General features: G+C 42.2%; 4 protein-coding genes and 1 long non-coding RNA gene across 6 annotated transcripts; 3 read left to right on the forward strand and 2 right to left on the reverse strand.

The window, feature by feature from the left end:
- The first annotated feature begins 1894 nt into the window (after positions 1-1894).
- Positions 1895-7593, forward strand: LOC127785503 (protein PIN-LIKES 6-like). 2 transcript variants are annotated; one of them, XR_008019770.1, is made up of 13 exons: positions 1895-2195; positions 2854-3129; positions 3312-3391; positions 3844-3968; positions 4056-4177; positions 4319-4549; positions 4640-4714; positions 4807-4907; positions 5030-5082; positions 5200-5394; positions 5582-5718; positions 5825-5935; positions 6720-7593. XR_008019770.1 is itself a non-coding variant. In XM_052312969.1 (12 exons), exons 2-11 carry the CDS (start codon positions 2935-2937, stop codon positions 5701-5703), a joined length of 1299 nt encoding a protein of 432 aa, XP_052168929.1. In that variant the 5' UTR covers positions 1895-2195; positions 2854-2934; the 3' UTR covers positions 5704-5718; positions 5825-6645. The 2 variants fall into 2 exon arrangements, 1 of the variants encoding a protein (XP_052168929.1); XM_052312969.1 differs by lacking the exon at positions 6720-7593 and having other exon boundaries at positions 5825-6645.
- Positions 7594-8980: 1387 nt separating this feature from the next.
- Positions 8981-10709, reverse strand: LOC127761625 (uncharacterized). Its single transcript, XR_008015281.1, has 4 exons — positions 10596-10709; positions 9913-10110; positions 9611-9807; positions 8981-9527 (listed from the first exon to the last, which is right to left on the reverse strand). It is a non-coding gene; the product is annotated as an uncharacterized LOC127761625 (long non-coding RNA).
- Positions 9692-11218, forward strand: LOC127761616 (uncharacterized). The gene is made up of 2 exons (XM_052285935.1): positions 9692-10145; positions 10639-11218. Exons 1-2 carry the CDS (start codon positions 9692-9694, stop codon positions 11115-11117), a joined length of 933 nt encoding a protein of 310 aa, XP_052141895.1. The 3' UTR covers positions 11118-11218.
- Positions 11195-13042, reverse strand: LOC127761607 (pentatricopeptide repeat-containing protein At3g14730). Its single transcript, XM_052285921.1, has one exon. It carries the CDS (start codon positions 13031-13033, stop codon positions 11195-11197), a length of 1839 nt encoding a protein of 612 aa, XP_052141881.1. The 5' UTR covers positions 13034-13042.
- A 6701-nt stretch (positions 13043-19743) lies between these two features.
- LOC127760851 (KH domain-containing protein SPIN1-like) lies at positions 19744-23304 on the forward strand. The gene is made up of 7 exons (XM_052285173.1): positions 19744-20172; positions 20351-20439; positions 20776-20927; positions 21715-21825; positions 21946-22062; positions 22257-22400; positions 22807-23304. The coding sequence occupies exons 1-7, from the start codon at positions 20075-20077 to the stop codon at positions 22945-22947; spliced, it is 852 nt and encodes a 283-aa protein (XP_052141133.1). The 5' UTR covers positions 19744-20074; the 3' UTR covers positions 22948-23304.
- The last annotated feature ends 3800 nt before the right edge of the window (positions 23305-27104 follow it).

Below are 27104 nucleotides of genomic sequence, written 5' to 3' on the forward strand. Positions count from 1 at the left end.
GTTGCTGTAGGAGTTTAGTATGATAGCAATAAGTGGAAATAATGTGTAAAATAGGTAGACAACATGAGCTTACATAAATTGATATGATTTATGATAATTTAAGTAGTATATAGAATGATGATAAGGTGATGTGCCTTTATAAGAGAAGAAAAGAAGATCAGGTAATTTGGACCATAACTTAATCATCTATGGGATAAAAAATGGGATGATATGGTCTAATGAGAGAAGAAAATGAGAAAATAACTTGGTCCATAAATTAATGATCTAATTTGATGTGATATGCCTTAATGAGATAAGAAAGTAATAACATTAACTAAGTGATGATGAACTATATATGTATATAGGATATTATAAAATATGATTGAGAGATGTATTTAAATATTATTTGAATTATGTGGGATGATGATTTAACATCTTTATATTTTAAAACTCTAAAATTTAATATATTATAGAATTATAGATAATATAATATGCTTGCATGATGTTTAAGATTTAATAATTGTTAGCGAATAATAATGTGGTATTTTTGTATGTTAAGTTTTAGAATCTAGTCGATCGTAATTCTATAAGAAGGTAGGATGTGGAAAATGCTTGTGATCTGTCATCTGATGTAGACAAATAAAATGAACGCAGAGACATCCCCCCATGTGCATGTACATGTATTTCTCTCTCCTCTCATCCGTGAACCTATGATGCATACAATATCTGCTAATTTTATGTATGCATGAGACTATAAACGTAAGCTTTAAATATCTTTCCCTCAAAACTACTTATCCAATTTACGATCTAATTGTACCACTATATTTGTTGTAATTAAATCTTTACAATAAGATCTTAGTCGATTATATTCTAACAAAAAAAATAAAAAAATATGTTTTATGTTGTGAAAATTTAATGTTTCATATGTCAAAAATAAGTGTTTCAATTGAAATTTGATTATGTTGCACATTTAAGTTTTGTGTTGCAATTGATTCTTTTTTAAGTGTTTGCACATGATGTTATTCGTATGTTTTAATAAATATTTTATGATGTTTCACTAATTTATCTGAAAAATGTTGCATGTAGTGTTATTAGGCTATTTCAATAAGTATTTTTATGATGTTTTACTGATTTATTTACACTTGTTTCACGCGGTGTTATCTGGATGTTTTAGCAAGTATTTTGTGATGTTTCATCAATTACAGCTTGTTGTTTCATTTATAATATTAAAATATTGCAATAAGTAGTATAATCATATCTGTATATTTATAGTAAATATAATTGAGTAAGGTCTTGTTATAAGGATTTAATTATAAAATATAATGGTGAAATCAAATCATTGATAGGATAAGTAATTTAAAATAAAAATAGTTCAAAATTTTATTTAAAATATTGTTAAAAAAGAAATAGAGATGCTATATGTAGCATGGTAGTTCATATGCATATGCATGTAACCTGCGTAAGCGTTCGTACCGCGTTTGAGAAAACCTGTAACATAAAGTCCAAGTTCCTGTTTTCACGAATAGAATTCAATAAGTCGTGGTTTTTATGTTGGTGTGTCCCTCAATCAATTTGGTTGTGTCCTTCATATTTCGTTGTGATGTGATTGGTTTGGTCTCAAATTCGATAATAATTGGTTCTAACTATATGAGCAGAGGCCGAGATTTTATCTAGAAAGAAAAATCGCTGTTTTTCTATGCTGCTGAATATTCGCTGATCTTTGACCTCGAAGAAATACGTAGTAGTAGAAAATAAAAAGAAATCAGGAGAATATGATCCACCATTGGCAGCCGAGCACGTCTCAACACGCACGGGACGGGACGCCATCGTCGGCCTTCCGCTGCGGACTCCAAAACGCGTATAAATCAGCGTGCATCGACCCACCCATCCGGCTCGACTCGACCCGACCCGATTCAATCGATCCATCCCGGCTCGGCTCAGCTCGGCTCGAGCGACTCGGCTGGTCGTCTTCTCTCCGGGCTCCGGAGCCACCAAGCCAGATCCCCCACAGTATCCCACCCGCCTTGCCTTGGCCGCCTCCCTCCGTCCACGAATCGCCGCCACTTTAACCAAGCCTCCTTGATCACACTCCTAATCCGATAGCTTAATCTCGAGCGCTTCGAGTTCGATCTCTCGTGAAGGGGACGACGAGGGCATTGTCTCCCTCCTCGCGCGCGCGGAGTCGCCGCCGCCGCCGCCTCGTCCTCGGCCACGCGGTGAGTCCTCGCGCCGACCTCGCCGTTTTGGTTGCGTTTTTTTTTAGTTTTCTCTGCAGCGGGATTTGGAGACGATGGGTGTCGCTGTGTGTGCTGTGAAATGGGGATTTGTGGTTTTTTTTTTTTTTTTGGTTTGTGGAGTACGAGTACGCGGGGGAAGTTTCGAGGTCGGCTGCATCCGGAGCTCCCGCTGGAGTGGTCTACTCTAGTGCGGATTTGGAAGCGGAGAAGTTGGAGTTGGAGGTGGCGTGACGGATCAAGCGGAGTCGCGATCGCTCGCCGGAGCCGTGCGGATTCCGGTGCTAGCGAACAACGGCGGCACCGTCGGCGTTTTGTAGCGGTCAAGCTGCTGCTGCTGCTCGGAATCTAGCTAGGTTTTTGTTCTGTCCTAATCCGGGCTTTCCCGATTGGATTTGATGGTCTTCTCCCCACGCATGAGAGTTGGTTAGCACAGAAGCTTTGGGGATTGTTCCGTTTAATTCGGCGCGCTTGCTGAGTTGTGCGCGCTCACGCTGCGCTCCAGTTGGCTAGGCCTGCGGGGGAGGCGATCTCTGTTCCGTTTTGGCGCTCTCTGGACAACCGACTTCAAAAGCGGCTCCTGATTTTTTTTCCTGCTGTTGCTTGTATATTTTGCCTTCTAAGTCACTCATGTTGGCAGGAATTGCGTGGGTCCTGGTTGTGGAAGTCAGGAAGTGAAGAAGAAGAAGAAGAAGTGAACTAGTGAAGCCTGGGGCAAGCCATGATGGAGAGGTCGCTGATGGAGGCGCTGGCTACGGCGGCGCAGGGAGGCACCGTGGGGACGTCGGTTTTCGACATGCTCAAGTACGCCGTGCTGCCCATTGCCAAGGTGTTTACCGTCTGTTTCATGGGGTTCCTCATGGCCTCTAAGTATGTCAATATCCTCCAGCCGAACGGCCGCAAGCTTCTCAATGGGGTGAGCCTTGTTCATTCTCTTGCAATATAATTTTATCTGTAAGATTTATGAGTTTTTGCTGTGACTATGGAGAATGGTAAGTTGGCTGCTGTCTAGAATAGGAAGATGTGGGGGCAGTTGCTTGTGCTTACTTGCATTCCTGATGTTCTCGATTATGCTTACATTTTGGTCGTTTGGTGCAGCTTGTGTTCTCGCTTCTACTTCCTTGCCTTATATTTTCCCAACTGGGTAGAGCAATCACAATCGAAAAGATGCTGCAATGGTAATGACAGATTCTAGTTAATATGCTTTGTTAAGTTTGCTGCATGCTTTTCGCATTTCATTGTGTAGTCTATTGATCATGGTTCTTACCATAACTAGATCGTTCTGGTTGCGGGAATTTTAAGTCATCATCCAAATGGAGTAAATTAGCTCCCAGAATTTTCTGCAAAAAGATCTTAAGTGTACCAATCGAAAGCGAAGGAAGTGTTGCATTATCTGAAAGTTTCAGGACTAATTTAAGACGTCAAAATACTTAAATTACCATATTGTTTGTTACTGGCAAAATCCATCTGGTTGGAATTGGTTGGACTTCATCAATAAGGCCATCCAATCCTTGTTATTATTTATGATGACATAAGGCCTTTTTCTTTGCAAAAGATAATCGCATTGTGCCTATGTTTTGCTTTTACTGTTTTTAACATTCTTACAGTAGCAATATTTTGTTGTTTGCAGGTGGTATATTCCAGTAAATATTGTTGTAGGTGCAGTGTCAGGCTCTTTGATTGGCTTTGTGGTGGCTTCTATCATCCGACCACCTTATCCATACTTCAAGTTCACTGTGATTCACATTGGAATAGGTACCTGGTTTTCTTTATTAAATAAAGTTGCCTTCTCATTTATCATTCTTCTATTTTATATTGATCCGATCCCTTATTTCGATTCAGGGAATATTGGAAATATACCTCTGGTTCTCATTGCAGCATTATGTCGAGATCCCACCAATCCTTTTGGTGACTCTGATAAATGTAATGAAGATGGGAATGCGTATATCTCATTTGGTCAATGGGTACATGTCTTTTCTTTTCTGAAGTTGCATGAGTTCATGCTTTATTCAGGACCTCTACTATGCAAAATAAATGTAACAGGTTGAATTTAGGTTAGGTATGCATTGAGATCATTCACTCAGTGAATCCTTTAAATGTTTCAGGTTGGTGCAATTATTGTTTACACATATGTGTTCAAGATGCTTGCTCCACCACCTGGTGAATCCTTTGATAGCGCTGAAGAAGATATTCTTCCAATTAAGGCATCTGGAGATAATGTGGTGCCTGAAAAAGGGAAATATCCAACAAGCACTCGCACTAGTACTGTACCTGAAAATGAGCCTTTGTTATCTTCTGAAGGTGATAAAAATGTTTCTACTTCTCTAGGATCGAAGGTGAGAAATACCATCAGAAATTTGGTATGTTTACTTCTTATATCAATTTGATTTCTAACATGAGCTAAAAATCATGCTCTGTTGATGCAGATAATGGGCATTGTTAGAAGCATGGTTAAGTTCCTAAAAGACAAGCAGCTTCTTCAGCCACCAATTATTGCCTCTGTATGTATCTCACTACAATATTATGCTAGCAATAAACACAGAACATTTCTGTATACTGTGGTTTGACAGCAACTATTTTACACTATGCACAGGTTTTTGCAATTGCCATTGGTGTTGTTCCAGTCTTGAAGAATTTTGTCCTCACTGATGATGCACCTCTGTTCTTCTTCACAGACAGCTGTCTCATTCTAGGGTATTTACATGTCTAACTTTCAGTTCCCTTTTTGTAAAATAAAGTACACTTTCCTATAAAATTACAAAAGCACGATGAGCCACCTTGGTTCCTAGTTTCTAATTCTGTCATTCCTTTTTCAGGGAAGCAATGATCCCTTGCATTTTGCTTGCAGTGGGGGGCAATCTTGTCGATGGTAAGCACCTAGTTCTGTTGAAACTATTGCGCGGCTCCTACCATTCTATAGTACTAGGAGCCTAGGATGCATCTCCAGATCTTATCCTAGCTCATGTAACCATGTTTATTGCATCAGGTCCTGGTGAAGGAAGTAACAGGCTTGGTGTGCGGACAACCGTTGCTATTATTTTTGCACGGCTCATCTTGGTTCCTCTTGCTGGGGTTGGCATCATTGTGTTGGTTGATAAACTTGGTTTCATTCCTAAAGATGACAAAATGTTCAAGTTTGTCTTGCTACTGCAGCATTCTATGCCCACATCTGTGCTGTCAGGTACTAAGAAATGAATAAGGGACACTACTTATCACTTATTATCATGTGAGCATGTTCAAAGATAGATTCCTTCTAATAGTTTTATGTGTTGGTTGAGATCTGTAAGGCATTGGTGGTGGAACACCATGTGCTTTATGTTAGCGACCAAATAATGGAATATGATCTGAGTTTTTTTTTTTTTTGGCAGGTGCTGTTGCAAACCTGAGGGGCTGTGGAAAAGAATCTGCTGCTATCTTGTTCTGGGTGCACATCTTTGCTGTGTTCTCCATGGCAGGATGGATTATTTTGTATTTGAGCTTACTCTTCTAAGTACGTCATACCCTGGTAATGGCAGTTAATCTGTGGCATTTGTGCTCAAGTTGCAGCTCTACAGATTAACTACTATACGAGTCCTTGAATACTTAGAGCCACTCTCTGATTTGATTTGCAGATGCTATACTGCACAGGAACGTCCATAAGATCAAAATATCACCAGATATACCAGAAAAAGATAGTACCATGACATGTACATTAGCCAGTAAACCATGGCGACAGCCTGAAGGTACGAGTTGTATCAGTATTCAGTATAGATATGGTTCTCCTGCCCAGTGCCCAATCGCTTAAGCGCCACTGCTATGTTAATTTTGCTAATCGCTCGCTGCTACAAGCAACTGAGCAATGAGAAAATGAGGGCATAGCGGTATTGCCGATGCCCAGATCATCAGGTCCTCATGACCTTTAGGTCGGTTTCCTATATAAGCCTCTTTCCTTTATTAATGTAGCACCCCCCCCCCCCCCCCCCCCACAATGATCTTCATTGAATGAACTACTAGCTTCAAGTGTGTTTTTGTGGTGCAGTTATATTTGAAAGAGTAAGAGGTAAACTACAATTTGGACCACTGTTAATTGGCAAAGTTTTGCTTTGGGCCTCCCTTTAACCAATGTTTTCACTTTGGACTAGATAATTATACTTGTGTCACTTTGGATCACCCCTAACTCTTATGTTAAGTACATCAATAATCTCGATTATACCGGCTTTTGCATGCCGATGAACTCGTGAAATTGTATGTAGACCACACCTTTGGCACAGAATGAGTTGGATGTAAATGGATAAGAGTTGAGAGTTGTCCAAGTGACACAAATAAAAAATTATCTAGTCCAAAGTGAAAATATTGGTTAAAAGGCAAGCCCAAACCGAAACTTTGATTATAAAAGGTGGCCCAAAGCATGAACTTCGGTTGAAACTTTGATTATATATCTTGATTATATGGATACAATCTCTCATGCATGAACTGATGCGTGCACATGCATAATGTTTATGTGATCACATGATTCGCATCATGCAGGATGGGTGCCCGACATCCACCCACGCACATACATGAATGCCAAAATCAAAATATTTGCCTGCAAGCTCATGCCAGCGGTTCCTAGGATGCATGTGGGTCATGTAGCCTTAACTAGCATTGGTACTTCCAGATCCAGTGATATCAGAGTACATATGTGATCTCTCCATGTGCTTATAGATCTGGGAACCTGCAGATCTGAAGTTCTGAACCCACAGTTTTCATTCACTTTTAGTCTTTTGAATCTGAAGGAGAGGGAGATTCATGATTCATCACCATACCAAAAAAAAGGTGAGAGATTTCTATAGTGAACTTTAACCAAGCAGACAGCTCAATATGCCTCTTGGTGTGCGTATTGGTTGGGGTCTCAAAATCAGATGCAAATCCGTCAAATGGAATATACTTGGAAGATACGTATCGCGTCAGCACTCAGCATGGAGTCAGACAGGTACTGACATTCAGACACGCTAGGGTCGGACAAAAAACAGATACTGCCAATATTCGTTCATCGGAAATAGAAAAAAAAACATGTATTGACAATAAATCAGTGTACAGAACAGTACCGTACCGATATGGCGAGCAGATAATAACGCAAGGATACGTATGAGCCGTCTCTCATCAGCAGAAATGGCTGCATGTATTCGCTTCGCACCCAGAAGAATATCCTACGAGCGAAACGAGCAGATGCCTTTTCGTTTCGTTTCTGCTTGTAATTTGGGGTCCGTAGAGTTCATCATTTTTTCGCAGGATTCAAAGCTTGCGTAATTAGGCCTGTCGCGAGACACTTGTAGTCTCCCGATCCGACCCATCCCTCAAATCTCCGTTTTAAGCTTAATGGTGCCATCATTTGATCCAGACTACCCACCTGCCTTCGCAAGAAGAAAAATCTCGACATCTGCCTAAAAAATGTCTGGGCGGAAAATATGACGACATATTTTTAGTACATCCGAAAAAGAAAATCTCAAAATCTGTCAATCGCTTTAGGATATCTGGTAAACAGAACGGGATTGGGGCCGGCGTGAGATCCATTGTACTTTAGAGGAATAAGTTTTCTTCAACTCTATTAAGTAGTGGCCGAATCTGATTCATATCCTTGAATCGCAATACTAGATATCTCAATCCTCATCTATTGAAACGGATGCAATTTGACTCTTTCGACGGTTTTGGAGGTCAGTTTCGCTTACGTGGCGCCTATGTGGTGGTGTTTGACCTGGTCTTCGTTGAACGTGGTGTTGATGTAGCGCTTATATGATATTAGAATAAAAAGTATGTGGGATCCATTTGTTATTCACACAGAAAAAATATCGTGGGACCTATTGACATATTGGCCCACATATCTTCTTCTCCTTCCCTTTTTCCTCCTCCCTCTCTCCCTTCTCTACCCCGCTCTCTCTCTACCTCGTGTTTTCTCGATGGCAGAGCAGTGTGTGCACGGCGAAGCGACCGACGGCCAGCGGGACAATTCCGGCGACGAGGTGGGCGGCGGCCGCAGTGGGGGAGTAAGCCGGGCGTCGCAATGACGCCTGCCTCCTACGCGGGACAATTCCGGCAGCAGACGACGATGGCGCGACAAAAGGCGTTGGGGGAGATGGGAGGCACGCGTGACGGGCAGCTGCCACGGGCTGTGGCCGCGGCCGGAAGGGAGCGAGATGGGGAGAAGATAGGAGTGAGCTAGGCGCCGCGGAGGGACTACCCAGGCAGAGCCACAGCTGTGTGGCCCCAATGCGCGGCAGTGGGCTAGCCTTGAGCAGAGTGGCTGCGACCTACCTTAAGGCGGAGCAACGGCGCATCGGCACCAACGCCTTCTGCCTATGTCGCCCACGAAGAGAGGAGTGGGGGAGAGAGAAGGGAAAAAGAAGTCCCTGCCATGTGGGCCCCACACGTTGAGTTAGCTGGTTCAAGCTAAGTTAAAGCGCAAGTCAGCGAAACCGCTCTCCAAAACCATTAGGGAGTTAAGCTGCACCGGTTTTAATAGTTGGGGGTTGAGATATCCGTTATTGCGGTTCAGGATACGAATCAGATTGGAGCTATAGCTGAGGGAGTGTGAGTGAACTTATTATTTTAGACGGAACGGGATTGCCCCTGATGTTCGGTCCATAAGAGTTAGCCGGAACGGAATCAGGGATGCGCTCGGCCGTGTGGCCCCATTTCACTCGTGGCCCTTTTCACTTCTGAACTTCGCTTTCGGGCTGGGGTGCTCTGCATGGTCAGGCTGTTTCTTTTTTCTGTGCCCGGACCAAAATAGTGAGATTGCGTCTTCCCGGTTTTGCTTGGCAATCAAATTCCTGAGTCACAGAGATGCAGCACAAACCACATTTGGGACCAAAATGCCTTTTGAAATCACTATCAATTTCATTGTCAAACAGGCCAGGAAAGAAAGCCCGAATGCTTTTGGGCAAACACAGTAAAGAAAGGAACAGATGGTTCCCCGATTCTTCCTCACATTACATAAGAAAAATATGCCTTTTACTTGCTGTTTCTTACCCAAACTTAAGACATGATTCCTTCTAGGCGCATTAATCTACCTGCCAACCAGATGAGATGCAGGGACATAAACAGGAACCGAACCTCTAAAATTTTACAACACATAAAATTTGACACGAGAAAACTAAACAGAGAGAACGAAAACAGTCTTCTCCTTAGGTTGAACGGATTGGCAATCTGAACTCTGAAGCACCTCTAGACGTTGAAGCATAACGGCATCCCAGAAATTATCACTAGTAGCAGAGCGTAAAATGATTCTGTCGTCATCATCTATCAACTATCCTTTTCTCCCTCATAGTGCCTAACTTTAGAATTGATTCCATGACCCTGAAGCAATAGAGTAAACACGAAGCAAGTTCGCATTATCATTTCGGAATAACTTTGTAGCAAGGTAAAGCCCTAAAAGTTACCTATGGGATGACAAATCCCGCAACATTTCCCTGGGTCGGCATCACAATTCTGATACCACCCCAACTTTTCTCTTCACAGAAATGACGAAAATATCAGTCGAGTTCTGCATAATCTCCGCGCGTGGTTTAGGCCGCAGATCAGCATTGTTGAAGCCACAGTGGTTTTCAGTTGCATGGATTGATCCAAACAGCAAGTACTGCACCAAGATTGACGCATCAGGGAACTCTGATGTGAATTGGGGAACTAAGTTCTCTCTTTCTGTTGATGAACATGATATGAGCATGCAGCAGATGGAACTAACAGTTGAAGTTTACAGGAGAGAGCCCGTATTTCTAAGGGAGCATCTCCAGGGAACTGCAGTCATCCAGATGAAGGAGTACTTTGATAAATTTTCACAGGGCAAGGATCCTTCGGGAGTAACTGAGGAGACTTCAAGTTTTCAGCTTAGGAGGAAGAAGTCAGACAAACCCCATGGATTTGTTGATATCTCCATCCGTATCTGCAAGGAAGAAAACAATCGTGCTACGTTCTCAGGTAAAGAGATATTTCTCTCTTTTCTATATATAAAGAAGACACTATGATTTTGCATCCGATATACTTATTTGCACGAAACATTAGAATGTTTTTGCGAGCCAATTTTATGAAAAGAGGATAAATATAGCAAGAATTTAGATTATCCAGTTACCAGACACACCTAACTATCATGCTGACAACAGAAGAACAAGGAAATAACCAACTCTTTTCCAACATGCCTTACAAAGTTACAATCATGATTGACAACAGCATTTGAAGTTAATAAGGTTTCTGGAGTACTAACTACTAAGAATCATAGGTTAGAAGGAAATAACAGGAAAAGTAGAAGCCGTTACAGGATTTGTGGGTCAATTTTTTGTTACTAAAAAGGTATTTAGCCAATAGTGCAAACATGACTAGAAACAAGATATGCTTCAAAACTATTTATTTTATGATTTTAACAGGACTGACCTATAGTTTATCAAACTTATGCAGTCCATTCATAATTTTGCAGGATCACAGGAAGGATTGAAGTACCCAGATCAGGTTGGCATCACATTAGCTATAGAAGATGGTCCAGTTTACAATTATCCACCAATGCCTTCCAGCCATTTTAAGGGGTACACCCAAGATGTTGATCATTACAGCAACTCCATGCCAGTGACCGCTGCCACTCGCCCAGGACAATCACCACCAGGAAGCAACTACAGTTACCAACCCACAATGGTTCCACCAATCCTGCCACATCCAACTTCAAACCCCAGTTTCTTTACACCACAGTATCCAACAAGGGGGCCAGTGCCACAGACCTACATAAATGTGCCACCAAGAATGGGAGGTCAAAACAGCACACGGAATTTTGGAATGGGGCTTGGAGCAGGAGCACTGGCTGCAGGAACTATGATATTTGGTGAAAACCTCTTGTCTGGTCAAAGTTTAAATACTGGTCTTGATGGAGCGAGCCTATCAATATCCAAGGATGCACCATTCTGATCTCTGAGAAACTTCATGTCCACAGCTCTGTGCAAGATTGTTATGACTTCTGTAACAAAATATGATTATATGAATAGTCATGAGTGTTCTACTGAATATAATGGGGTCGTATTACTCAGGTGGCTGCAATCCCTCATCCAACTTATCAGCGCATGTAACATTTCGTAGATCATGTCAGCCTCAGGGTGTCCCCTATCCCCACTGACAAAAGCATGCATCACTGCTCCACTCCCCCTATCATCTCCACCCACCTCAACCCAGCTGCAGCCTGGTGCAGCTTTCTGTACTCCTCGCCGTTTCATCTCGCCCCTCACCTCTTCCAGTTCGTCAAAGTTTCCCTCCCAGCCATATGTATTCGCTAGCAGCACCCACCCACCACTCTCAGACTGCTCTGTCGTCATCAGCATCCTAGCTGCCTCTTGGGCTCTCTCCTTATCACCATGCATCCGGCATGCTGCAAGGTATGTCCTCCAAGCACCAACCCCCACATCCCCTGCATCCTCTACTACCTTTCTAGCCTCCTCCAGCCTCCCTGCACGCCCAAGCATGTCAGTCACACATGCGTAGTGCTCTAACTGTGGCTCCAAAGAAAATTCCTCTTTCATTCTCTTCAGAAAATTCTTCCCTTCTTCAACAAGCCCGGAATGGCTGCAAGCCGACAATGCCCCCAACAGTGTTATCTCATCTGGAAGAAGCCGTTCCACCTCTGTCATCTGGCAGAACAACTCCAGTGCTTCCTTCCCATGCCCGTGCGATGCATATCCATCAATCATAATATTCCATGATGCCACATCCCGCTGTTGCATCCGATCAAATATGCGACGAGCCTCATCCAAAGCCCCACTCTTGGCATACATGTCCACCAGTGCATTACAAGCAAACGAGTCCAACGCGCCATGGCAAGCCAGTCCACTAGTTACAATGTACCCATGCACTTCCCTTCCCACCTGCAATGCTGCAGTCTGCGCGCATGCAGGAAGAACAGCCGCAACGGTCACTGCATCTGGCCACACAGCAACGCGTCTCATCCTTGAAAACAGCTTCATTGTCCCAGCATGGTCAGCGGAGTAATGCAGCGCTGACAGCATTGAGTTCCAGCTGAACAGATCCTTGACTATGTCCGCCATCCCCTCAAACACCATTGCTGCATCATCCACCTTGTGGCACTTCCCGTAAAGATCCACCAACGCATTGCACACAGACACCTCCTGGTCAAACGCGGACTTCACCACTAGCCCATGAACCGCAGCCCCGTGCCCCAAATCCGCTGTGGCGGTACAGACCGACAGGATGCCGGTGACGGTGAAGCTGCTGATCTCGACCTCACCGTCCTCCCTCATCATCCGGAAGCACTCCACGGCGTGGCCGAAGCACCCGAGCCTGGCAAACCCATTGACCATCGCGTTCCACACCACCACGTCCCGGCGCGGCAATTCGCCGAACAGGCGGCGCGCGTGGTCCGCGAGTCCAAACCTGAGGCACGAGCGGAGCATCGCGCTGGCGCAGAAGAGGTCGTGCGCGAGGCCGCAGCGGAGCGCGAGGGCGTGGAGCGCGAGGAGGTGTGGCGGCGAGGGCGCGGAGGAGACGAGGGGCGGGAAGGAGAAGGCGTCCGGGGAGTACGCGTGGCGGAGGCCACGGAACACCGCGAGCGCGAGCGGGTGGGGCAGGGAGAGCCCCGCGTTGAAGCAGGGCAGCGGCGGGGGCGACGGCCGGTCCAGGAGGAGCGGGGCGACGTGGCGGTGGAGCGCCGGGGCGGCGGCGCGCGCGTAGAGCGAGACGAGGGAGGTGAGCGCGGCCGGGGAGGCGGCGAGGCGGCCGGAGACGAGGAGGTGGGCGTGGAGCGGGAGGAGGAGGCGCGGCCCCGCCGCGCGCGGGGTGGCGAGGATCGCGCGGAGCGGGACGCGCAGCGCCGCCATCCTTTCCGCTTCGCTCGCGGGGGCGGATCAGCCGGCGACGCCGCCGCCGCGCGGGCGTGGAGTCGTGTGATCGCGGCGAGCCGGAGAACTCGCGAATCTGAGGCGCCAACCGGAACCAGTTCGTTTTGGGCTTTTGGATGCGCTGCGTGTGGGCTGCTCAGCAAGTCAGGCCCAACTGAGGCCTCCCAAAACAAAAATTTTTACGCTGTCACATTGAATGTTTAAACACATGTAAAGATTATTAAATGTAGGTAAAAAAACAATTATACAAATTGTGTGTAAATAGCGAGATGAATCTTTTAAACCTAATTGTGCTATGATTTGACAATATCATGATACAGTAAACATTTGTTAATGACGGATTTATTAGGCTCAATAAATTCATCTCGCAGTTTCCTGACGTAATTGTTTTGTTATTAGACTACGTTTAATACTTCAAATGTGTGTCCGTGTATCTGATGTGACAGCGAAACCCACAAATTTTCCCATAAACAAGGCCTGAGTTCACAACAGCCATGAATAAGCCCAATGAGCAGACAGTGGATCTGCACTTTCTATGGGCCGGGCCGTTTCCTTTTGTGCAGACACGTCACAACTCACACGTGTGGGGCAGTGGGCACGGTGAAGCTGACCGAAAGGGTTGCGGTGGTGGGGATCTACACACACAGAGCGCCTGGATTCTGAGGTCAGATAAGTACTCCCTCCGTCCTTAAAACAAAAAAAAGGCAAATTGTTCATCTTATATAAATTTTTTTTATAATTAGTATTTTTATTGTTGTTAGATGATAAAACATGATTAATACTTTATACGTGACTTATCTTTTTAATTTTTTTTTAATTTTTTTAAATAAGACGAACGGTCAAACGTTATATACGGAAACCAGATTTGTCTTTTTTTTTGGACGGAGAGAGTACTCCAGTACTACTACCGCCGCTTTATTGTTTTGTTTACTTGGAGAGAGAACAGGAACAGCATCATCAAAAGGTAAAATAAGCCACGGCACCGTGGTATGGGTCAGATCATCCGCAGATGGCCTCGACCCCCGCTTGTCTGTCACCGTCCGGAGAACGCACCGGGACCCCCCCCCCCCCCCCCCCCCCCCCCCCCCCCTCCTCCTCCTCCTTTTCCCCAATCCGCTGGGGACAGCAACAGCAAGGTTCCAAGTCGCCAACGCCCTCTCGCGTGAGCGTGACCCCGCGCGTACCGTGCGGCGTGCGCGATGCGGTGTGTGGCGCGCGTGGGAGGGACGTGTGGGTGTTCCATGCTAAAATGCACATGTGAAGGAAGGGCAGCGGCAGAGGGGCTCTGCTGCATCAGTGCAGCGTACGCCGCGGCCGCAGGGGGCCTGCATGCATGCCGTGCCCGTGGACGGTGTCTGCAGTAAAACGTGGAGTACTCCATCCGTGAAAAAAAAAAACGTAGTTTTCCGTATCCAACGTTTAACTACCCGTCTTATATAAAAATTTTTTATAGTTAATATTTTCATTGTTGTTAGATGATAAAACATGATTAATACTTTATGCATGACTTATCTTTTTAAAAAGTTTTTAAATAAGACGGATGTTCAATCATTAGACAATGAAACCCAGGTTTGTTTTTTCTTTTTAACGGAGGGAGTACGCATCAAAACCGATCTATCCATCAGAGAGGCAGGCATCCAATGCTCGGCGCCATCTCGCTTCTCAAAATAATTTTTTTTTAAAAAAAAACATTACTGCCACTACTAGTAGTACCAGCGTAGAAACGGGAGAGAGGAGACAAGGGAGCATATGCGCGGATTTGTATCTGTTCTACAAGATGACAAGGAGCAATGGGAGGATCACACATGGGCTAGATGACAGGCGATCGAGTATTGGTCCTGAACCAAAACGTTGTGCCGGGTTCTCACCAAGGGCAAGCACACGGCTTTGTCATTGGGCAGCCATCGGAGTGGACGTACGAGTGCACGATCGGGGATCGATTTCCATGTGCGCCCTTCCTTCCCCTGTTTCCAAAGTGCTCCTTCCTCCACGTTTTACAACTTTCATGTGTATTTTTTTTTAATACAGTAGAATTCATTCCGGTATTCGCTTTAAAGAGGCTACGATCAAATTATTACATGATTTACATGTTAAAAGACTGGCAATTATATCGAAACAAGATTTTGACAATACTAAAAAGGGTGGCAATCAAGCTGAAAAAATAGATAGGTTAGGAGACACAATGTTTATATAGGTTCAGGCCTTCTCGATGAGAAGTAATAACCTACTCCTGTTGGAAGATTGATTTGCCGAGTGTATTATTAATCGTATGATATGAGAGAAAAGTTATGCCCCTAAGAGCATCGGACCCCTTCTTATTTAGGGGAGGAGCCGAGATTATAACATACAGCTCATGTTCCTTACGGACTAGGCATGTAAAGATAAATTACGATCATAACCGACTAGGACTATCGAGTAAATACTTGATATATAACTTAACATAACAACTGTGTCATTTACTAAATATATTATATCTGCATAAAGTATCCCTATAACCAGTCGGATATCCATGCCATATGGGTATGTGGTACCCATAATCTCCACAAATTACAAATCACAATTTTGATTATAGACAAGATAATTACTTAGAACTCAAGTAAAAAACAAAGATAACACATATTTCTAAACATCTATGTATGGTTGATGAGAATATGCATAACCGTTGTTTCTACTCGATGGTTTGCTATTTGTATGTAGTCTTTGCCCTTCTTAAATTAGGAAACAAAATCTTCGAAATAAGCAGCACCCCTGGGACGCTGTCGAAGGTAACACTCTTACTTTCTTGGCGACTTTCTGTAGGTGAAAACTACATCTTTCTTAGATGGGCAATGGAGGCGTCCTTGGCGTCATGACCTCCGTGGTGGCATTGTTTTCAGAGCCTCGTCTTTGTGGTGTTGTCATAGGTTCGGCGACTATTGACCACACATAGCCGAGGGGGGGGGGGGTCGTTTTGGTGCTAGGCTCCATTCTCAATGGTTTCTGTGTGGTTAGAACGTGTTTTCTTGGACGTGCACTTTGGTGCACTTTCGATCTCGACAGTTTCTATCGTGTTTTTCTTATAACTTCATCATCCGATCACTGTGATGATTGCATTCACCCACATCATCTCATGTGGCGGACATCAAACCAAAGTGGAAGATAACATCCGAAAGTAACTAAGTTGTAATTCAATCATTCACCCCGATTTGCCACCACCACTACTGTCAAAGCTGGTCCGCTAGGACGCCGCACCAAAGACTGCAGTTCGTTGTCATTCCAGTGCTGCTAGCGGCATCGACAAAAAGGTCACCCCCAAATGCGCGACTTGCAGGCACAACAACACCGCTCCATGCATTGTTCAACTCGGTGACCATGGCAATATGATACAACAAAATGACAATGAGACAGTAGCTTCACGTACGGCTGCCAACTTGGTGCCATATCACGAGATGTTGGCACCTCCGGTGAGGAGTTAGACCAAGAAGCCTCACCTCCGCGACTAGCTAGCTGTGTGCAGCCGGCAGCGGTAGTGAGAAAGCACGCGTGTGAGAGAAACCTCGGGATCGTCTCAGTTATTACGTGTGTACTCCTAACTAGTTAACTACTACTCTCATGCGTGTAACTACTGATGTTTGTCATGCAAAATGTTTAGGCTCTGGTTTTTAATATAAAAGATTCATAAAAGTTGGAGTTTTTTTTAAAATAGAAATAAGAGTACATGTTGGAGTCTTTGAAAAATACCCCAGTCCCAAACGTACATCTCTCTATTCAAATGCTAGAATTTTGTCAAACCATATGTATTGTGTCATGGATGAGACATTTCTCTACTATTATAAAAATTGAATATGTTTTTGCTGATACTTTGTTACGTTGTCTGTATATAAGTTGGTTTTTAAGTTTGTTCGTTTTTGGAAATACAGGAAGGGTCATATAAGAAATCTCTTTAAAAAAAACTTGCATAGTAACTTGAGATGATCGGACTTCTAATTACAGCTCATGATTTTCCAGAAAAATATATATTCAAGCGAATTCTCATAATGAAACTATGGTAAAGATTGAAGATGTTTTTCCGGTACTTTGGTACGTCATCCGTGTATGAGTCGGTTTTTAAGTTCGTTCGCTTTTGGAAAATACAGGAGCAATGGTATAAGAAAATTCTTTAAAAAATTAACTTACATGCTAACTTGAGATGATTGGACTCCTAATTGCATCTCATGATTTTCTAGAAAACATATATATCCAAGCGAATTCTCAAAGTGAATTTCACCTCAACAAAACCGTATAGCAATAATAAAATTAAAATAGTATTCACCCGTTGTAACGCATGTGTATTTTTTTAGTAGGTATAAATATTCGAGATATATTTTTATGTGTTGAAAATAATAAAAGTCGGCATGTTTAAAAAGGCATGCCAAATGCGGGTTTATGGATTGGATATAAGTATACATTACCTAGAAAAAATGACCGTGCGTTGCAACAAGTGAAGACTATTTTAATTTATTATTGTTATACGGTTTAGTTAATGTGTTATTCACTGTGAGAATTCGCTTGGATATATATTTTTTCTAGAAAATCATGAGTTGCGGTTAGGAGTCCGATCATCTCAAGTTAGCATGTAAGTTAATTTTTTAAAGAGATTTCTTATATGACCGTTCCTGTATTTCCAAAAGCGGACGAACTTAAAACTTGACTCAAATACATATCCGTATTTCTAAAAGCGAACGAACTTAAAAACCAACTCAAACACGGATGATGTACCAAAGTACCGGCAAAAACATCTTCAATCTTCATAGTAGTTTTACTGTGAAAATTCGCTTGAATATATATTTATCTAGAAAATCATGAACCGCAATTAGAAGTCCGATCATCTCAAGTTAGCATGCAAGTTTTTTAAAGAGATTTCTTATATGACTCCTCCTGTATTTCTAAAAGCAAACGAATTTAAAACCCGACTCAAATACAGATAAGTATTTCCAAAAGTGAACGAACTTAAAAACCGACTCATACACGAACGATGTACCAAAGTATCAGCAAAAACATCTTTTTTTTTATAATAGTAGAGATTGCCAACCCGGTCAAAAAAAATAGTAGAGATTGCCAATATGTTTTAATCACGATATTAGGGTTTATAGCATTGCGCTATGTATAAAAATATATTTACATGAATCTTCCCTCAATCACCTTACTGGTTTCGTCAATTTATATATACGATAATTGAACGTGAATTATCATTACATTTCTCGCTAACGGTATATAACTATCATGGAAAAAGTCTATTCAACACATAGAGATTAACAGTGCTAGAGAGTAGAGACACTGGAATCAAAAGCATAGATCAGTGCGCGTAGCATTAACTTGCGAGTGTTAATACCTCGATAAAGAAATCCAAAGGTTTTAATCACCATATTTGCCAACAAAGAAATCCAAAGATTATCTTGGCAACGGGAATTATCTGTATCACATTTAGTTAGAAAATCTCTACTATTATAAAAATCGAAGATATTTTCGTCAAAATTTTGATATGTCATCCGTATTTGAATTAGTTATATATCGCTCATATATAATTCGATGTTGTCTAGAATAACAATTTTACACCCCTATCACAGCAACCCCCTCTCTCTCCCAGCCAAATCCAACCAGCTCGCACCATCCCCCCTCCCCCCAATACCACGCGTCTTCACTAGGCGCCGCGCGCCCCTCTCCCAATCGGGTTTTTTTTCTTTTTTCTCCTTTTATTTCTCCCGAAATCCTATACTCTTCTCCTCCTTCCAATCCCCTTTCTTTTCTCCTCCCTTTCTCTTTTTTTTCTCCTTTTTTACTTCTAAATTTCTCTCCTCATACCTATTTTTTTTATTGTTTAAGGGGTATGTAACAAGTTTGTTACTTTGCAAATGTTTTCCAATAATAATTTTTTACTAATTAAATAATTAAAATCTCAATCTTTCGACACATGAGGTATAATAAAATACATAAGCATCAACTTATAAAATAGCCAACCGATTGATTTGTGAGGCTATGGAAAGATGTACGTAAGGGATTCTTGTGTGATAATGGATGAAGTGAGCGTATCCGGATTCAATGTCATATACAATTTTTTACTTTATTTTGTTTATGTTGTTTCGGTTTATCGTTTAAATTGATAGAGTTTTTATCAACCGTAAAAAAATATCTTCACTTGTTGAAACGCATAGATATTTTTGCTAGTTAAAAAAAATACAACTTTTCAATTTGAATGGATATTTAATGCCTTAAATTATCCTGCTGTAATGTATGGTGATTCCTGGGTTTCACATTATTATTTTCATTAACTCATGAGTTGTATTTCATTATGTTCCGCATATATCTACCTATTTCCAACCTGTCACACAGATTTTATGGGTTGTTTGGTTGATGCCTAAGCTTGCCATAACTAAGATTAGGCAAGTTGTGGCATGTGGCAAAAGTATGGCCAAGAAATAGTTAGCCACAAGTGTGGCAATATTAGCTTTAGTTATCTGAGTATGACATGTGGGACCTAAGGGTAATAAAGTGTGGCATGACACAACTGTGGCATTGAAACAAACACACGCCTAAAAACAGTGGCATGACTGAAGTGTGGCGTGACAAAGTGAAGCAATCAACCAAACACCTCCTCAGTGTCAGGCTGGCAACACTAAAACCCTACCTCTCTATCGGGGAAAAGAAAAGAAAAAAAAAATCAGGGGGGTCGCCAAGACACCAACCAGAGCCGGTGGCGGCTCTAAAAACCTACCTGACCGCAGCAGCTATAAACCCTACCGGGGGTAAAAAGATTTGAGAGCCAGCGGAAGAACCTCCAAAAGGATCCATTTTTGACACCTCGCGTGCAGGATTTCGCCGCAATCTCCCAGCGCTGATTGTTACCGCGCCGCACAAAATAGGAGATAAAAACGCAATAAAAACGGAAGAAAAAAAAGAATAAAAAGGCAAAATCACATCTTTTCGGTTCCCCCATCTTGTTTTCCTCTCCATTGCTAGCAGCTAATCCTTCCCCCAATCCAATCCGCCGCCGCCGCCATCGCCATGGAGGCGTTGACGAACGCGGAGAAATGCTTCTCCCCTGCCAGGGCGATGTCCCCGCTGCCGCTGGTGAGGCCGCCGCCATCACCGGGCGCTGCCGGGTAAGATATTGCTACCGAGATTGGATTCTTGGGAGTTTTTACTTCCTTTTTGCTTTTTTTGGTTGTTTTGTTGGAATCGCGACGCCATCTTTTGTTCTTGATGTTTCTGGATCGTCGTCTGAAATCGTGTTTCTTTATCTGTACGGGTTGGATACCTGGATTTGATTGGGCGGCGCAGTCAGTACCTGGCAGAGTTGCTGCAGGAACAGCAGAAGATTGGTCCCTTTGTGCAGGTGCTCCCAATCTGCGGCAGGCTGTTGAATCAAGGTGAGAGATTTTATTCAGGAATTTTAGTACCGATCTTGCTTAGATTCACAGTTTATTAGTTATGATACTTTATGAGCGCCGTCTTTGTGTTAAAAGGACAATCTTTTCATATGTGTTTGTTGATTATGTCACGTTGAACTGATGTATGGGTGACTTGTACTTTGAACTTCATAGTTCCTCACCTCATGTGTTTGTGCATAAGATTAAAGTTTTTTTTTAACGTTATGAAATTGTGTAGCTCTGTAAAAAGGGTAGCCTTTTCGATGATATATAATTTGACATGTACTAACAGTAATGCTGATCATTGATTCGTGCTCTGGGAAACGTTCTGTGCAGAGATAATGAGAATGTCTGCTATTGTTTCGCACCTTGGAGTAAGGGAACATGATAGGCTGCCCATTGCAAGTCCAAACCAGATGCATCCGTTGCCGCAGGTGCCTAATTTTTGCGGGAATGGATTCAATCCATGGACTGGGACGCTCCCAGAGGTATTTGTGTTGATTGCTACATTATTTTGTGATGTTCAGTTATTTTATATTATTTGCTATCTCTGCGTTATGTGCTAGCAAGTCTATACAGAAATAGGAAAGTAAAGAATATACAAGTAGTTGCAATTACAACTTGTGCGCGGGGAAAGTTAGGGAATTTAATCAGGACCTTGTTGATGGTTTCATTAAGATATACTCCAAATTCATATGAAGTTGTCTTAATTGCGTTTGGACATAGAATTGCGCTTTGAGTGACAAATTAATTTACCCTGGAATTCGATAAAATAAGGACATTTCCAGTACTGACAGCAGCTCCATCTGAAGCAATCGTGATAACTCCTAATTTGATCAGAACAACTAATATACAGCAGCTATGTACAGTTTGAACATGACATATTGGCAGTATGATACATACATAAACTCTAGAAAAAAAAAGTGACAGGTTTAGAGGGCATATGGAATACAGGATAGGATTTAGTTGTCAAAGTGGACAGCGATTCTCTTGGTACATCTTTCAATTCTACTGTTGTAAGTTCTTGGTTGATTGAAACAATACATGCATATCAAATGATCTCTGAACATTTGGATGCTTCGTCATTGGATTAGCTTATGAATAGTGCGAAGATGAACAATACAAATCTTAGTCTTTTTACAAGCATGTTGAAAGGGCACTAGAATTGTATTTTTCCTGTGTTCGTAGATTCTGATTCTCATGTTGCTTGATTATTTGTTTACCTCCAAAGAAGTGTATTACTGAAGTACTCATATACTAAGAGTTGATCGGCAGAAAAATGGCTTTCCTCGGGGAACTATGGGTTGGGAAGGTGCAGCACATGACCCATCTTACATTGTGAAGAAGATCGTGCGGCTGGAAGTTCCAACAGATGCTTATCCTCATGTATGATGTTTCACAACCACAATGGACATTGATACAAAACCTTTATTTACTCTTTCTTTATCCTACTTCTTATTCAGTTCAACCTTTATTTACTCTTTCTCTATCCTACTTCTTATTCAGTTCAATTTTATTGGCCGTCTGCTTGGGCCAAGGGGAAACTCACTGAAGAGAGTTGAAGCCTCAACAGGTTGCCGGGTTTTCATCAGAGGGAAGGGCTCCATAAAAGATCCCATCAAGGTAAATAATGAATTCTGAGCTTGCATGCATGAACTATTCTGGAATTATACGGATGAAGTGTTTGTATGGTAACATGTCATACTGAACAAGTAACCATTGTTCCAAGTTAGATCTTAGGCAGTTATCTTGTATCCAACTTTTGGCTTCTGGCAAGCGTATAATGCTGACAGGCAAGTCTTTTTGTTACATTCAAGGAGGAACAATTGAAGGGAAGGCCTGGCTATGAACATTTGAGTGATCCGACACATATCTTGATTGAAGCTGAATTACCTGCTGATGTCATTGACACAAGACTAGCACAAGCTCAAGAAATACTAGAGGACTTGTTGAAACCAGTGGTGCGTATATGATATTGCGACTGTCTTAGCCTTACTTCGTTTCCACTATTTCAGTCTGCAACTCTTGGGTAAACCAAAACATTTGAAAGAGATGGAATTATTTTGGAAAGAACTATTTATGGCTTAGACATGTCAATCATAGTTAATGGTTCCTCTGGTTGTCTGTTCCATGTTCAGCTTAGTGTTTTGTTTTCCTATGTCAATCATAGCAAGTCATAAACATTTTATTTTCTGGAGCAATTGTGCTAACTTGTAAATTATTCCATTGATAGCAATTGTGCAAATTAGTAAATAATTCCATTGATTACTACCCCAGTGAAAGAAATGGAAGAGAAGCAAAGTCAAGTACAATATATTTTCTTTTCTACACGCCTAAATCCTAATTCTTTCATGTTTTCTTATGTAGGAGGAGTCACAAGACTTTCTCAAGAGGCAACAGCTTAGAGAGCTTGCTGTGCTGAACTCCACATATCGAGAGGATAGCCCCCATCAAAATGGCAGTGCCTCTCCCTTCAGCAATGGTAGCACAAAACTCGGGAAGCAATGACTTTGTGATTCCAACCCCCTTGATCCCTCCAAAGGCGCTCTAGTCAACTTGCTTTCATGACATAGAATCCTGCTTTACATTGCATAGATTTGATGATGATGATGAAGCTTCTGTGAGACTATGATGTTGGAATTTTGCTATTGCTAGCTGCTGAATTTTGATACTCCCCCTTGATGACATTAGCTCGTGGCTGAGGTGACTAGTTGAATCTCCATGGCTGTAAAATGAGAATGTTCATTTGTTTCTTTACCATCGACTGTTAGTTCTGATGACTATGGTGACAGTGCACTGAGTTGCCAAAGTTTTACCTAAGGTAGTAGAAGAATACCAGAATTTTCAACCTATGCCTGTGCAACATATATTTCGTGTTCTTGATCACATATATCTCCTGCAGGTCTGATCTGCTACTTATGTCCTGTTTCATCTGCCTTGTACTTCTGGTTTTGCGTTTCGGTCTTAACTTTATCTTATGAACTTTGAATTTGTTGAGTTGAGGTCAGCAAACGGTGAAATGGGTGGCGGAGTTGCTGTTTAGCACATGTTTGTTCCGGCGCACACTTTGTCATGTGGAAGTTTTCATATGAAAAGTTGATGAATTTTTTTAGGCTCCTTTGGAACGGAGGGTAAAAAGAACACACTAGAAAAACCGTATAAATAGAATAGGATCACACGTAAAAAATAGAGAAATTTTATAAAATATATTGTTTGGAACATACGACTCTATGGGGACGGCATATGGTATGGAATCTATGCTATGGCAGATAGTGAAAAAAATGAAATTAGAGTGCATGTTTAGAATCCTTTAAAATTCCTACTTATTATTACAGGAACGGTACAGTATTTACCCATATATAGTTTGAGCAATTTCTAGCACCAAAAGTATGAATAGTGACAAATTTAAGGATCATAAACTTTTTTAAAAAAAATACGCGTGGGTTAAATAGCATTCCCCGATACTCCATAGGTCCAAAAATAAGCAAATCTAATACGAAATGTAATACATCCTAATATATTGAATCTGGACAAACCTCACATCCACATACCTCATGTTAGTATCAGAATATATCACATCATGTATTAGAGCCCGATTTTCTGATTAATGTATTAGGCCCCCTTTTTTTTTCTGATTGAGACATATTACTCCCCCGTCCCAAAATATGTAACATATGACTAGATAAAGCACATAGGGTGTGTTTGCAGGAACATGTTCCCAACCCAAATAGTGAACACGGAAAACGGAGCGGTCCATTAACACGTGATTAATTAAGTATTTGCTAATTTTTTTAAAAAATGGATCAATATGATTTTTTAAGCAACTTTCATATAGAAACTTTTTAATAAAAAACGTACCATTTAGCAAGTTGAAAAGCGTGCGCGTGGAAAACGAGAGTAGGGAGTTGGGAACCATATCTTTCAAACAGAGCCATACTAATGCAACGAATCTGGACAGATGTATGGTCAGATTCATTATAATAATGGTTAGATTCGTTATAATAGGATGTGTCGTGTCCCATCCAGTTTTTAGGCTGCTATATATTGATACAGATGGAATAGATTTTATACGCATTTCAAACTACTAAGTAGTGTATTTCGTGAAAAACTTTATATGCTGATGACTTTCTAGTTCTTGTGTCTTAATTTTATCTTCATCTCTCGTGAAAACGAATATATATAATTAAGATTTGTTTATTTTTGGATACAGAGGGTACTTGTGGCCGCAGGGAAATCAAATCACCGGCGCGGTGGGCGATGTGCACGTGCCGGCCGCGCTTGCCTCGCCTCGCCCCTACGGGCTACGGCCTACCAACCTTCGTGCGGCCCACCATCAGTCGGCCGCGCCGTTTCTCGCGCGGCGTCCCGCCGCGTGTGGGCTTCCACCTGTTTGACCCACCCAACTTGGCTCAAGCGGCGGCCCACTCACCGACTAGCCGTACTAGGCCGGCTAAAATCAACCGGGACCTCGCGGCCCGCGGCCTCACCTGTATCTGCATCGTCGTGTACAGTCTCTCTCTCTATGGCTCCGTTATTTTTTTCCGACAAGAGTTGAATTAAGATTAAGATATTCGTGGCATGCTTTTTAAATGATACGTTTCGTATGAAAACTTTCTATATAAAAATTAATATAAAATATCATATTAATCTATTTTTCAAGTTTTTAATAATTAAAACTCAACTAATTATACGTTAATACCACCTCGTTTTACGTAAAAAAAACTTAACCTTCGTCTTTAATATATGACTCTGTACACAGTCTTCAGAAGTTCAGAGATAGAGGCAGCAGCTGACTCTGCTACAGTCGTCTATTCGTCCTACGTGGCTATACGCGCCTATATACGGCCGAGCTGTACCTGATTTTTCCTTTGTGTTGAAAAACACTGCACAAAGGACAAAAGCAGGTACGGGGGAGAGGGGAAAAAGTGGTTACAAAATTCAGAAGAGGAAGGAAAAAAAAAGAACCGTGACGCGCAGACACGGATGGCGCCAAATTCCGGTGTCCCTCTTTTCCTTGACAGAGATTAGAGAAACCATGTGCGTTCCTAGCTAGGTAAACACTTGTCCGAATCTCTTAATAAAATCCAGGGTTAGGGGCACAACACTAAACTTAAAAAACTGGAACTTTAAATAAGTACAAAGCTCTATGTTAATTGTAGCCAGCCTCATAGGCGATTGGAATCCCCCGCAATCAATCTTATCTTTTCACTTATACTTATACTTATAAATTAGAATATAAATTTTCAACCATAAATTTTCAGTTAATTTTGGAATTTTTTATCATAGTTATTTTCAGCCTTTGACTATAGATCGCTAGGAACATACTGGTGGAGAAACCATTTTTGGTCGGTCCACCCAAATCTACAATAGTCCTGGTTTCATTAAAAAACAGGACTAAAAATCATTTTTAGTCCCAGTTTATAACTGTAAGGGGACTATATCATCTTTAATCCCGGTTGACTAAAGATGATCTTTAGTCCCGGTTCATGTCGTGTCAGAGGCTGTCAGTCCCCTAGAGATCTTTAGTCCCGATTGATGTTACCAACCGGGACTAAAATCCTAACTTTAGCCCCGGTTGGTATTACCAACCGGGACTAAAGATCAAATATACCGTATATAATCCATTGCTGCTATCCTCAAAAATTTCTATCTCCTACTCCTCCTCCTCTCTCTCTCACACGGTCATACCTATCCTTATCCTCTTCTCAGACTTCTCTCTCAACACTTCAGACTTCGGCGAGGAGCTTGGCCCCGGAGCGCGGCAACGGGGACCCGGGCGTGGTCGGTGGCCTCGGTGGGGGTCGTCCGCGGCAGGAGGCGCGGCGGCGGCCCGCGGCGGGAGGCGGCGGCGACGGCCGCCCGCGCAGGAGGAGGTGGCGGCGGCCCACGGCGGTGGCCGCCCGCGGTAGGAGGCAGCGGCAGCGGCAGCCGGATTTTTCCTTTTTTTTCTTTTTTTTAATCACTTGTGATTCATTGGATCTGGATCTGGATCCGTGTTATTTGATCTGTGATGTATTTGTGATCTGTGATGTATATGTGATTGTGATTGTGATGTAATTTTTTTTTAGAATTTGTGATGTTTTTTTCTGACAATTTGTGATGTGAATATTATGATTTGTGATGTAGGGAGCATCTCAATTTCGATTTGGAATTTCTGATTAATTTTGTGATTTTTGAGAGATTGGTGTGAAATCAATATTCAAAAGAACAATGGAAAAAAACGGGGACTAACTCTTTAGTTCCAGTTGGTGTTACCAACTGGGACTAACTCTTTAGTCCCGGTTGGTGTTGGTGTTACCAACCGAGACTAAAGATTCTTCTCTTTACTACCGGTTGGTATTACCAACCGGGACTAAAGATCGATCTCTAGTCCCGGGTATTTGAACCGGGACTAAAGATAGTGATCTTTAGTCTCGGATTGTTACTCCCGGTTGGAAAACTGGGATTATAGAGGGGTTTTTAACCAGGAGTAAAGAGCATTTCTTTACCAGTGACATGTATATACAATTTTTATTCATAAATTATATTTCATTTCTATAAATATGTATGCCAAACGATGGAGCCGAATATGCAGAGAGGAGATTGGGGCTGCTTCAGGGAGTTTTTAGCAGCCGCATAGCTTCTCTCACAGTAATCTTTTAAACAAAATTGAAAAGCTCTATCAA

This window comes from Oryza glaberrima, chromosome 1, assembly GCF_000147395.1.
Source record: "Oryza glaberrima chromosome 1, OglaRS2, whole genome shotgun sequence".
Lineage (NCBI taxonomy): Eukaryota > Viridiplantae > Streptophyta > Magnoliopsida > Poales > Poaceae > Oryza > Oryza glaberrima.